This window comes from Sinocyclocheilus anshuiensis, unplaced genomic scaffold (genome assembly GCF_001515605.1).
Source record: "Sinocyclocheilus anshuiensis isolate Anshui unplaced genomic scaffold, SAMN03320099.WGS_v1.1 scaffold267, whole genome shotgun sequence".
Taxonomy (NCBI): domain Eukaryota; kingdom Metazoa; phylum Chordata; class Actinopteri; order Cypriniformes; family Cyprinidae; genus Sinocyclocheilus; species Sinocyclocheilus anshuiensis.
Window position 1 is genome coordinate 2,216,484 of NW_015552637.1, and position 12,842 is coordinate 2,229,325.

Sequence of the window (12,842 nt, forward strand, 5' to 3'; positions counted from 1 at the left end):
ATCTCAATGCAGCATTATCAGAATTATTTAAGGCCTTTGATCAACGTGGTGCAGATAAAGCTTGATTTCAGATTTGGCCATCAACAGACAATATTAATGTGCATGAGAATTAAGATGATATTCTGTTCGAGATCATGATGATTAACTTCCTATATATATTTCAAACTTAATTTTTAAGCAATGAACTGAACAAACTTATTGATTTTGAATATCCACTTACAAAATTGTTCAAGTTTTAAATTGCCTGCTTGTGATCACAGAACTTCTGGACAACGAAGCATCTGAACCTTTAATTCAGAATACTAACAATTTCCCTAGCAAAGACATGCCTCACACAGTGCCTTGCAAGGAAAAAGGAATTTAACTCATCAGAAACTAGTTTGGAGTATCTACTTGTTTCAGAAGGGGGTTCTGGGTACTTGTCAGATGATCAGGCTGAGAAAACCAGAAAAACAGCAAACAAGCTTAGACTGGCTTAAGTATTAGTATTAAAAGCCTTTTTTTTTTTAAGAGGTGGTGATATGGGTTTATACTAATACTTCTGAAACAGCTTCACAAGAAGTTTTGAATTACCTTCTTGAAACGTTCTTTTAGAGGTACAAACAAAACACAAAGAATGAAAAATTTGATTGTTAAAATTTTTTACTAAAATATTCAAAAGAAACAAACGTATGCTATGGAAAACTGTTGATTTAGTTAACATAACACATCTAGCTTCCAATAATTCTTACAAGCAAAACACAATTCATCTCTCAGTACAGTATATTATTTCATGACAGAGGATGATCATACAAAAGGAAAAACGGGAGCAGAGTTACACTCCATAAAGAATATGTTGCCTGTGCCAATCAGGTAAAAAGAGATACACTCCCAACCCCTTGGTCACGAGAAAATGGTGCACTTATATCAGTCTTTTGTCATCTGCAAACTATGGGTCCATCTAGTGGCAGAAGCAGTTATTTCAGGAGAACGAAGGATGTGTGAACAGTGATGAAAATTTCCACAGAGAAACCTTACTTCTTCTGCTTGGGTGGCGGTCTGCAAAAAAAAAAAAAAAAAAAAAACTTTTAGCACAACTCAATTATAAAAGAAACTTTTCAGAGCAGCAGGTGAAGCAACCTAATTGCTTTCTAGAAGTATGAAAGTTCCTGCATAGTTCTTGTAAGTTCATGCATCAAGATTCACCTGTAGACTCCCACAACAACTGCGTGATCTCTCTCATATGGCTCGAGTGTCAGCTGCTCCTGAGGTTTCATGTTCTCAGTGCTCATCTTCTTAACCTCTGATGCAAACACTGCCTCAGGGGCGGCTGTTGAATCAATGCAGTTAGCCTGAGGAAGAAAATACGACAAAGTTAACAACTGAAGACTGATGAATACTTGCAGAAAAAACATATGTAAACACAGCATATACTTATTTTACCTTGATGGAAATAACAAAATGTCCTCCATTCTTCAGGAAATTGTGCGCATTGAGGGCGACGATTCTTGTTTGGTCAGGCTGAGCAACGTCGGCAAAGATGACGTCCACCATACCTGAAAGAAAACAGTGCAGTGCTTTATCAAACCGCCTCGCAATGTGCATTCTTTACCTTTCATATGTTCACATCACAGGAACTTACCAACAAGCATGCGGTATTTGTGCGGGTGTCGTGCATCTTCAATGATGGGAATAATGTTGGTTCTCTTTTTCGCCACATTCAGCAAGTCTCTGCCTGATCTGTGGGAGAACTCGACAGCATACACCAATCCCTCCTACGAGGAGAAAATGAATAAAAAACAGAGAATGTCAATCAATGCTTCCAGAAATTAAACTTAAATTCATATTAATACGTTATTAAACAGAATTGTTAACTAAACTAAATCATTCAAAATAATTCAGTAACTGAAAAACGCTCAAATAAAACAGAAATTAAATAAGTATAAAAATACACAAATTACTGAAACTAAAACAAATAAAAAAAGTAATCAAAGCCAAATAACAGCAAAAAAAAAGAAAAAAAAAAAAGAATAAAAATAAAGCACAAAACATGACCAAAACTTCAACAAAAATTCTAATTAACTGAAAATATTAAATTCAAAATATTATTAAATGCTACATTATAAAAAAAATAAACTGCTATTGGAATAATTGTAAATTGTTCCCATTGTTTGAGCTCAATTTTTTGTCCTATGTAAAAATGCCGTCCCAGCTTTATATTTAGACAACTATAGCCCCTTTTCCACCGCAGGAACTTTCCCCAGGAACTAGGGACTTTGGGCCGTTTCCACTGCAGGAACCAGGATCGAAATAAAGTTCTGGGTAAAAATTTGCCCCTGCTCACAAAAAAAGTCCCTGCTCACAAGGTAGTACTTTCTCAAAGGTCTGGAACTTTCAGGGGCGGGACTTGGGCGCTGAACATGCTGATTGGTAGAGTTCACGCAGCATTGCATTTCAACCACCATTTATTCGCATTATTTTTACAAATATTACTGTTATTGTGTCATGAAATGTAGTTTTAAAAGTATTTCAGGCGAGAATGTAGTTGTTTAAAACTCAAATCTGTGGTTTATTTATAAAGACAGCACCTATATGAAAAGGTGCTTCGCTGATTTCGGAGACGTGAGCTCCACACGATCAGCGGGCGCTCAGTGCTCGTGTTTCCCCAACGAGAGCAGCCTCAACTCGGCTAGTCCTTCTGACATTTGATATAGATAAGATGATTCGTTTGGGTAAATCTAACAGGTAATCTTTGGTCTTTATTCTATTAATATGTTAAAATGAAAAGAGGCAATGTTTGATATAATATTTCGTTTCATTGTAATGTATGCACGTTCCCTGAACTACATTTCTGCGGCTATTAATAGCTTATGTTTAAATGAAAACGAAAAGAGGCTTCCTGGGACAAATTGTTCCAGGTAATTTCGGTGGAAAAGCAGCTTATATTATTACAATACACAGTATTATGCAGAAAATGCACACTTTATTGTTTCAGTGTTTTATATTTGATGCTGATCTGTACAGACGTGGACTTAACAATTATAAAAAGATATACACATACCGGTCCAACAATGTCAGAAACATGGGATACAGTAGTTCCTGATGCGGCTCCTAGGTACATGACCTTCGCTCCTGGCTTAATGTGGATCTGGTCAACACCTCCTAAAATGGCTGCGGCCAGCTTCGACCGGAAAGGATTCCATGCTCTGTACTCAATTTTAGTTTCCCCTTCCTTACATCAGAAAAAAAAATGAACATGTTATGAATGCAGTGCTTTCTAGAGGTACTCTAGTGCAGTGTTTCCCAACCGGGGTGCCGTCTGTCAAGAGCAGGGGTGCAGTGTAAAAAATACTTTAATATTTTTAAATTGCTAAAATTTTCAAAAAAGCATCTATTACATAATATCCATTTCTGATGTCACCAATAATTAGAGATGCACCGAAATTCTGGCTGCCGAAAATTAGTTCACCGCTCAGGTTTCACTGTCACGTGGTGTGACGCTCTGCATATCATCCCGCTGTATGTGAGTGCTCCACTCATATATCATTCATGCTCATCGGAACAGCAAAGTCCACTCAAAAATCGAGCTGACAGGAAACATCTATATAGTGCATTATTGTTTCTGTCTGCAATAGCCCTACTGTGTTGTAACATGGTGTGGTATATGGGCAACTCTGGTAACGCTGCCCTCTCATTCATTGATCTGCTAACCGCTATGTTATGCTCACTTGTTCTGATAATAATAGCTTTCTAGGTCTAAACATTATTTGGATAATTGGTATAAAAAATTAAAAAAAAACAACTAAATCTCTTAATACCCCTACTGTTAGACCTACCTGAAAAACTAAAAAGCAATATATTTAATTTGTAGGCCTATCGTTATTTTTTTATTTGTGCTATCATTAATAATTTATTTATTTGTTCTTATTTTATTACTGACTGCTAACTTGACATTTTTTATTCAATTCAAAGTTTGAAATCATGCAACTGCAACAAAATTACCCCACTGTAAAATCAAAAATACACTGAGTGAGCAAAAATTTGTGAGATAGCTAGTTATAATGGTAATTAAACAATGTTTACATATGAATAAAAGCCTACATTAAAATCTGTCATATAAATTGGTCTCTTCATTAGAAATTAGCCTACTGATTGCCACCATTGATGGACAAACAAATGTAATAATACTAAAAATATCTGTATGACAGTATATTCTGCAGTTCTTCCCTGCTGTACTGAATATCTATACTTTTCAAAGTATCATATCGCAGTTAGAAATTCAAGTATTGTGACAAAATTAATTTTGTAGGGTGCCACAATTTTTAAAATTTCCAAAGGGTGCCGCGACAAAACAAAAAGGTTGGGAAACACTGCTCTAGTGAACATTAAAGGCATGCTTCTATAGGCTCACCTCAACATTTATTCTCTTTTCTCCATACACAGATTCTCCAACCACCATGTTCTTTGTGACCAGGGCGTCCTCTTTACCACGGCAGATAAAAACCCCTGAATTTTTAAACAGAACATGGTTGTTTAACACATTCTCAGAATCAACAGCAACTCAAAAATGTGACGTTGATGACCCACCTTCATGTCTATGGGGCTCTACAGTCACCTGTTTGCCCCCCCTGAACCCTCCTCTTCCTCCCCGGCCTCTAGGAGTGCCACGTCCGCCCCCTCGTCCACGGAAGCCACCATCACCTCCAGGGGACCTAAATCCTCCACCTTTATCAAACAAGAGATACAGAAATTAAAATGAATGGAAATACAATGTCAAATTTTCTTGCATACTAAACTAGAAAACAAAAAGTTTATTTAAAGCACAGAAATATTGACTATACACGATATTTAAATATTTAGCATTAATAAAAAGCATTTTTACCTGAAATTGTATTTGATTATATAATTTAAAATACCGGTTTTCTATTTTAATGTACTTTAAAATTTAATTCATTCCTGTGATCAAAGCTGAATTTTTAGCATCTTTACTCTGGTCTTCAGTGTCACATGATCCTTCGGAAATCATTCTAATATGCTGATTTATTATCAATGTTGGAAACAGCTGTGATGCTTCATATTTGTTTGGAACCTGTGATACTTTTTCAGGATTCTTTTTTTTTTTTTTTTTGATGACTAAACGTTAGAAAGAACAGCATTTGTTCAAAATAGAAATCTTTTCTAACAATATAAGTCTTTACTATTACGTTGTATCAATTTAACAAATCCTTGCTGAATAAAAATATTTAGTTTTTTTTAAAGAAATTTAAAAAAATAAATAAATACTGACCCCAAAGTTTTAAACAGTATTGTATATTACAAAAAAAATTATATTTTAAACAAATGCTGTTCTTTTAAAGGTCCCATACTGTCAAAACTGAAATTTCCTGGCTTTTTTCACGATTACTGAGGTCTAGGGGCTATTTAACTACCATATAAGTTTCAAAACAGTCAGTCCACAGTAAAATTCACACAGCCTGCTTAATTCAATTTCAGCAGGCAACTATTTTTACAGCTACATTATTGTTCCAGCCACAGTTAATCACAACAATATATATACAATTACAAATGATTATATATAAATCGTCAGTTTGTTGTTTTACACACATGCACACAGACATTATTTCATACACGACATAGTCGTGAGATGCAAGAAACATAGACATCTGGCAAGAAATCTGTAGACGCGCCCATAACAAAAGACAATACTTTATTGAACCTTTTCTGATAAGAAGTGTGCGCTGCAAACGCGAGCATTTTTGACGATCGTTTCTGTCCAGTCCAGAACACAACAGGCCAATCAGAAGAGAGGCTAATGAATATTAATTAGACAGGCCAAAATCGACCTGTTCTCAGCAGAGCTCCTGAGAGGAGCTGTAAAAATGTATTGAGAAGGTTTTGGTACTTATACCGCAAATATATATTCTTAAGGACATCAAAACCTCAAATAAAATTCCAGAAAGGTGTACAATATGGGACCTTTAACTTTTTATTCATCAAAGAATCCTGAAAAAAGTATTACAACTGTTTCCAACACTGAAAATAAATCAGCATATTAATATTTTCAGCATATTAGAATATTTCACAATATTACAGTTTTTTTTCTGTATTTATGACCAAATAAATGCAGCCTTGATGTGCAGAAAAGACTTCTTTAGAAAACCTTACAAATCATACTGATCCCAAAATTTTCAATGGCAATGTGTATGTACGTATGTGTATATGTATATGTGACCACAAAACCAGTCATAAGTAGCAAGGGTATATTTGTAGCAATAGCCAACAATACATTGTATGGGTCAAAATTACCGATTTTTCTTTCATGCCAAAAATCATAAGAATATTAATAAAAGATCATGTTCCATTAAGATATTTTGTAAATATCCTACCGTAAATATATCAAAACTTAATTTTTGATAAGTAATGTGCATTGGTAAGAACTTCATTTGGACAACTTTAAAGGCGATTTTCTCAACATTTGGATTTTTTTTTTCACCCTCAGATTCCAGATTTTCAAATAGTTGTATCTCGGCCAAATATTGTACGATCCTAACAAACCATACATCAATGGAAAGCTTATTTATTCAGCTGTCAGATGATGTATAAATCTCTAAAGGCGATTTTCTCAATATTTTCAGATTTTCAAATAGTCGTATCTCGGCCAAATATTGTCCTGTCCTAACAAACCATACATCAACGGAAAGTTTATTTATTCAGCTTTCAGATGACGTATAATTCTCAATTTCAAAAAATGTACCCATATGACTGGTTTTGTGGTCCAGGGTCAAATATATTTATGCGTGTGTTTGTATACATAAACATACACACCAACTAACACTAACACTTCCATGTATTAGCCAAATGTTACAAGCAATAACATACAACACCAGAATTACATATATAAAGGAAATATAATGAAAAGAAAAACAAACAAACAAACAAACAAACTTGCTTACCGCCACCACCTCTACCTCCTCGAAATCCTCCTCTTCCACCCCGGTCTCCTCCTCCTCCTCCTCTTCCTCCAAAGCCTCCCCCTCTTCCTCCAAAGCCTCCTCCTCTTCCTCCAAAGCCTCCTCCTCTTCCTCCAAAGCCTCCTCGGCCACCTCCTCTTGGGCTGAATTCTGTCAAAAGGAGTCAAATATATTAATTCACTGAATGGATCACATTAAGACTTTATGGCAAAAAGTATACTGTAATCAAATATCACACCATTAAATGGCTTCAAACTGTAGTCAGCTTTAACTAACACCTAATATTAGAAAAGCCTTTAGTTATGACTGTTCTCACAAAAAAATGCCATTAGAGACCATATTAATTAGAACCAAGGATACCAACAGATCCCTGGTGTTTAAATGTCCTCAACCACTAGACTCCACAACTAACTGTATACAAAGTTTAAATCCATTCACTGGTAACTTTAGTTTGTGTGTGTAATATGTTTTTGTTACAGGTTGTCGACTAAACCAAAGCTATTCGTTTTTACTTGGTTTTCCACATGAACATGGTCTGTCAGACAAGGTAATTTCCTAAACCCATGTGGTCCTCAACAATGTGTGGAAACTCGCCTATGAAAACACTCCTGTGCACAATGTCCAGATAAAATCAAATGAAAAAAAAAAACAAAAAAACTTAGTAAACTAGTCTGATTTTAGAAACAAAAGCGTATCTAGTGAAAAGCCATGTGGAGCTTCCGCACCGCGTGCGCAGCATGGCTCGGTTGCTCAAACGCGCAATGTTATGCACCGCAAGAAATATTATAGCCTAAATTAAAACAACATTTTCATAATATGTTTATATGTAACACAGTATGACCACCCTAATATGTTTAGAAATATACAATGTCATTACATTTCAGAGACAGAGCGTTTCGTGCACTAAAACTTTTAGCGCGTGGCTAACTTGGCCGGCATGCTTACACGCGAGCAAAACCAACACTTCTAAACACTAATATTTTATCGCCCGACAATGAAAACAACCATATATGCCTAAAAAAACTATTATTAACTTACCTGGTTTCATTTCACTTTATTATGTATGGATAATCCTGTTTTAATTATACAAACAGCTGCCGCTGCTTTTGCTCCAGACTGTTCTGCACTGATCAGGTGGCCACATGTGTGCGTCGGACGTCGTTTCCCACAATGCACCTCCAAAAAACGTGGCTCTTGCTCCTTTATTCCGCCATCTAGTGGGAGACTTCGCAGCTACAATAAAATCATGCAACTTCGTCATTCAAGTGATTGGCAGTGTTTCAAGGAATACTATTTTATTACAGCGTATGCAATACTACACATACACTACCAGTCAAAAGTTTATGAACAGTAAGATTTTTCATGTTTTTTAAAGAAGTCTCTTCTGCTCACCAAGCCTGCATTTATTTGATCCAAAGTACAGCAAAAACAGTAAAATTGTGAAATATTTTTACTAGGCTATATAAATGAGCTGTTTTCTAGTTGAATATATTTTAAAATGTAATTTATTCCTGTGATTTCAAAGCATTGTTTTGCATCATTAGGCTACTACAGTCACACGATCCTTCAGAAATCATTCTAATGTTCTGATTTGCTGCTCAAAAAACATTTATTGTTATTATTATGCTGAGTAGAATTTTTTCAGGTTCCGTTGATGAATAGAAAGTTCAGGAACAGCATTTTTCTGAAATATAAATCTTTTGTAACTTTATAAATGTCTTTATCATCACTTTTGGTCCATTTAAAGCATCCTTGCATAAAATAGTTAATTTAACATTTGTTTAAGGCTAAACCTGTGCAGTTGCTTATTAGCTCATTTTTCAGGAAAAAGTTCTTGTTTCCTGAGTTTCTGCAGCAAGGTTACTGGGAAATTTCTTTGAGGGAGGAAATATGTAGACGAATGTACTTTGCATTATTCACTATTCCTTAAAAAAATCAGTTCTAGTAGTTTAGAGGCCATGGAGAGCAGTTAATCTCACTCTTAAAAACTTCTTTGTGTAAGTAACTGGAAGTCATAGGGGATGTGATTAGAAAACATTGTTTATATACAATGTATATATACAGAGTTCCTGTGGCTCAGTGGCAGGGCATTGCGTTAGCAGCGCAAAAGGTTGTGGGTTCAATTCCCAGGGAACACACATACTGGTAAAAAAATGTATAGCCTGAATTGTTCTGTAAGTCGCTTTGGATAAAAGCGTCTGCTAAATGCATAAATTATTATTATTATATACTCTGCCATGCATTAAACAATGAGCCCAACAGGACTTGCTTTAATTGCTTATACCACTGCATATGATAATATTAGGTGTAACAGTTGACAAAATACACTGTAGACTGAGCTGGATTAAGACAAACCGTTTTAAATCGGTTTTTTTTGCAAGGGGTTGTAGATGTTGTTTCACATTGTAATTCTTATTTCATATTCTCATAGAAACTGAGTGTCTGAGAAGGATAATCTTTTATTTTAATCACTTTATTGTAAAATAAAACAGAAACATTTGATTAAATCTGGTGTTTAAAAAAAAACTTACTGAACAAAACAAACAAAAAACGAAAGAAGAGCTATAAATAACAGTGAGGGTGTTTCTCCAGCAGAAATATTAATGATAGACAGAAGATATTGAATATGACTCGATTAACCAAATAGCCTAGTAGCAACAGTACATTTCAAATAAAATGAACAAGAAACAATTACATTGTGCGTTCTGTTTGTTGGGTGTTAATATCCAACTGTTAGTGTTTGTGTTACATATCTGTCATTCGAAGAAATTAAATAATTATTTCCCACAATTAACCCTTTGGCAAAACTCACTCATTCCGTCTGGTCATTTGTGAGGTCTGCTAACAGCAGAGGTCGCGGTTTGCTAACACAGAAAATCCACTTGTTTCAGAAATTATATTCTTTACAGTTTTCTATATAGTTTCAGACATGATGTGCAATTTTAAGCATATTCTATGCATATTCAACACACCCTTTATAGGGAATGCAATGTCCTTCTTTAATGAAATGAAAAACGTGTGTTTTTTTTTTTTTAACCAGCAGTTTCACACAGAAAATGCTAGGTAGCCTAAGCTTGTTTCTGCCATGAGATAAAAAATGCAAAATAAATCAATACAGGAACTTGCAACTTTTATCTCACAATTCAGACTTCTTTTCTTGGTATTCTGAGGAAAAATAGTCATAATTGTGAGATATAAATTAAAAAATCTGACCTTTTTTCCCCTCGCAATTCAGTTTACATCTCGCAATTCTGTTTTTTTTTCAACCATGAAATTTAAAATATAAAATGTAATTGCAACTTTTAATCGCACTAATTACATCTTGCAATTCTTACCTTTTTCTTGCCATTTCCAGTTAACACCTCAATTCTTTTTTTTCTCAGAATTATTAATTTATCTCTCTCAGTTTACAGTTTATATTCGAATTGTGAGAAAAAAGTTAGAATTAGTTAACAATTACCTTTTTTAATCTTTTTTATCTCATGGTAGAAACAAGCTTCCATACATTTTGTTGTTGTTCACGGAATAAAAATAAAGTTAATTGCGACTTTTTTGTTAATTACTTATTTTTCCTCAGAATCTCACGATTCAGACCGTATACCTCACAATTCTGACTTTTTTTCTCAGAATTGCAAGAGAAAAAGTCAGTTGTGAGATAAAGTCGCAATTCCCCCTTTTTTTGTTATCCTGTGGCAGAAACAAGCTTTCATAAAATGCTGTAGTGTATAGCTATAAGCTTAATCTTAATCTCTATAAACTGGATTCAAAAAATACTTATAAACCTCAAAAGCAATAATGCAAGCTCAGTAGCGGGTTAAGCAATCACAGTACAAAGCTGCGAATATATACATCTTATTTAAATCAATTCAAGCTGAAAGAGGTTTTTTTAAGCATTTTTGCACTAAAGTTTAAAAACTTTACCATTATGCACGTTGTTTTATTCTTGAAAACAGTTAATAACAGTACCAGTGTGGGGTCAATGACAAAATGTAGACCTATAGATTTGTAACTATTCCTCAGTTTATATGGCGTTTATGCGGCTGAAGTGCGTTTTTGTATCTCCTTATATTTCCATCTGCCACACAGGGGCAGCAAAAGACTGGAGATTGCAATGCGTGAACTCATTCTTGCACACACTCCATTCTGTTCACATCACCATTGCTAACAGTCTCTTCTGCTTCTTCTTCTTCTGCCTTGGCCTTCTCCTCAGGCATCTCCTCTGGGCTTGGGGGCTCTCCCAGGGTTGCTGGAGGAGAAATAGGGGGCAAAGGAATAGCTTCCCCTTTCTTTGCCAGTTCTGCAAGCTCCCGAGCGGAGCAGGAAGGGGTTGGTGTGGGGTAGGTGTGGTGGAAAGTGTCATAATCCACCTCGTAAAATCCCTCCTCCAGCGAGAGAACAGGGGTGAAACGTTCTCCCCAAAGCACCTCTGAGTTCAGGTATGAGCTGCGGGCTTGACATGTCATTCCTGCGGGAAAAGACAGAGGAAAACGGTTGTGAGCACAGAAAAGTCAACAAAAATAGCAGTAAAAAGAGAGAAGGCTGATTCCAATTCCAAATGACTATGGTGTGGACAATCATGAATAGTTTATGCATGACACAAAAAATTAGAGACATGAAGAAGCGAGACTCTTGATGAATTAAATCCAAAGTAGGACAAAGCAAAATTTGGAAAGTTAATTATTTAGAGCAATACTTGGTCCCAAAACAAATTGAGACATTTAAGGCATAAACCTACTTATAAATGTATGTATAATGTATAAATAGCTTTGCATTAGATTTAAAAATGGATTAATTTCAAACAGCAACTGCTTTTTCTTCATTTTTCCCTTTCATTTTAAACACCAAATCTATTGTTTACAACCTAACAAACCTTTAGTAAAATGTATTGCTTAAAGTGTGCTTGTGACATATTTCTTTAACATTTGATATAATATAGGAAATAATAGAAATATATAAATGTTAGGTAAATATTAGATCTTATAAGATATAGATTTTTTCATCATCTGTTATCTAATGCAATGACATGTATATGCAAAAGTTTTGGCAGTGACATAAATTTTGTGTGTTGCAAAGTTTGCTGCTTCAGTATCTGTAGATAATTTTTCCACGTTTCTATGGTATTCTGAAAAACAATGATAAGCATATAAGTTTTAAAGGCTTTTATTGGCAAAAAATATATGAGTCAATATTTACAGTGTTGACCCTTGTTCTTCATAACCTCTGCAATTCAAACAGTGAAATTATTTTTTTTTGTGAAAAATTCATTTTTTGGCCAATGAAGTTTTTAGCAATTATTTAAAATGCATCTGATCACTCTACACAATAATCTAGAAACAATGTGAATGAACACCACAACAGCTTAAGCAGCAAACTTTGCAAAACACAAAATTTTGATACTAAAGTTTAGATAATTATAATTATGTAATAATTATTATAATAATATATTATTACCTAAAAGAGATAAAACAGTATATATATATATATATATATATAGATAGATAGATAGATAGATAGAAGTCTCTGGTGTCACCAGAAGGTGTCTGTGAAGTTTCAACTCAAAATACCCCACAGATCATTTCTTATATCATATTGAAAACGCCTATTTTGAGTGGAAGCAGAAACAGCTGTTTTTTTTCGTGCCTGTCTCTTTAAATGCAAATAAGCTGCTGCTCCCCGCCCGCTTTTCCAGAATAGAGCTGCGCCATTACAGCTCATACCTGTTAAAAACATCTGTTTTGGTTCTGATTATTATGTTTATCGCGATGAAATCATACGTTTTAAACCATATGAGTTTAAACTTCTGATATACGGATTTCTGAGTGCTCACATCTGAAGCACACGGACAGAAAGCGGCTGTCACAGCATGCGAGTACTAAACTAAGTTCTCATTCA

The 12,842-nt window shown here is 34.8% G+C and overlaps 2 protein-coding genes across 3 annotated transcripts in view; both read right to left on the bottom strand.

Annotated features, from left to right (window-relative positions):
• Positions 1–624: 624 nt before the first annotated feature.
• Positions 625–8,127, bottom strand: LOC107666874 (rRNA 2'-O-methyltransferase fibrillarin-like). 2 transcript variants are annotated; one of them, XM_016458381.1, is made up of 10 exons: positions 7,989–8,127; positions 7,083–7,100; positions 6,933–7,049; positions 4,567–4,704; positions 4,391–4,485; positions 3,041–3,211; positions 1,622–1,754; positions 1,423–1,535; positions 1,186–1,331; positions 625–1,038 (listed from the first exon to the last, which is right to left on the bottom strand). In XM_016458381.1, exons 1-10 carry the CDS (start codon positions 7,996–7,998, stop codon positions 1,014–1,016), a joined length of 966 nt encoding a protein of 321 aa, XP_016313867.1. In that variant the 5' UTR covers positions 7,999–8,127; the 3' UTR covers positions 625–1,013. The 2 variants fall into 2 exon arrangements, with proteins under 2 accessions (XP_016313867.1, XP_016313866.1); XM_016458380.1 differs by having other exon boundaries at positions 6,933–7,100.
• A 2,424-nt stretch (positions 8,128–10,551) lies between these two features.
• LOC107666762 (G protein-activated inward rectifier potassium channel 4-like) overlaps positions 10,552–12,842 on the bottom strand; it is a 22,183-nt gene continuing 19,892 nt past the window's right edge. Inside the window, exon 4 of the mRNA XM_016458196.1 lies at positions 10,552–11,415. Within this exon, the coding sequence (XP_016313682.1) occupies positions 11,072–11,415 (344 nt within the window). The 3' untranslated portion in view covers positions 10,552–11,071. The remainder of the gene's footprint in view (positions 11,416–12,842) is intronic.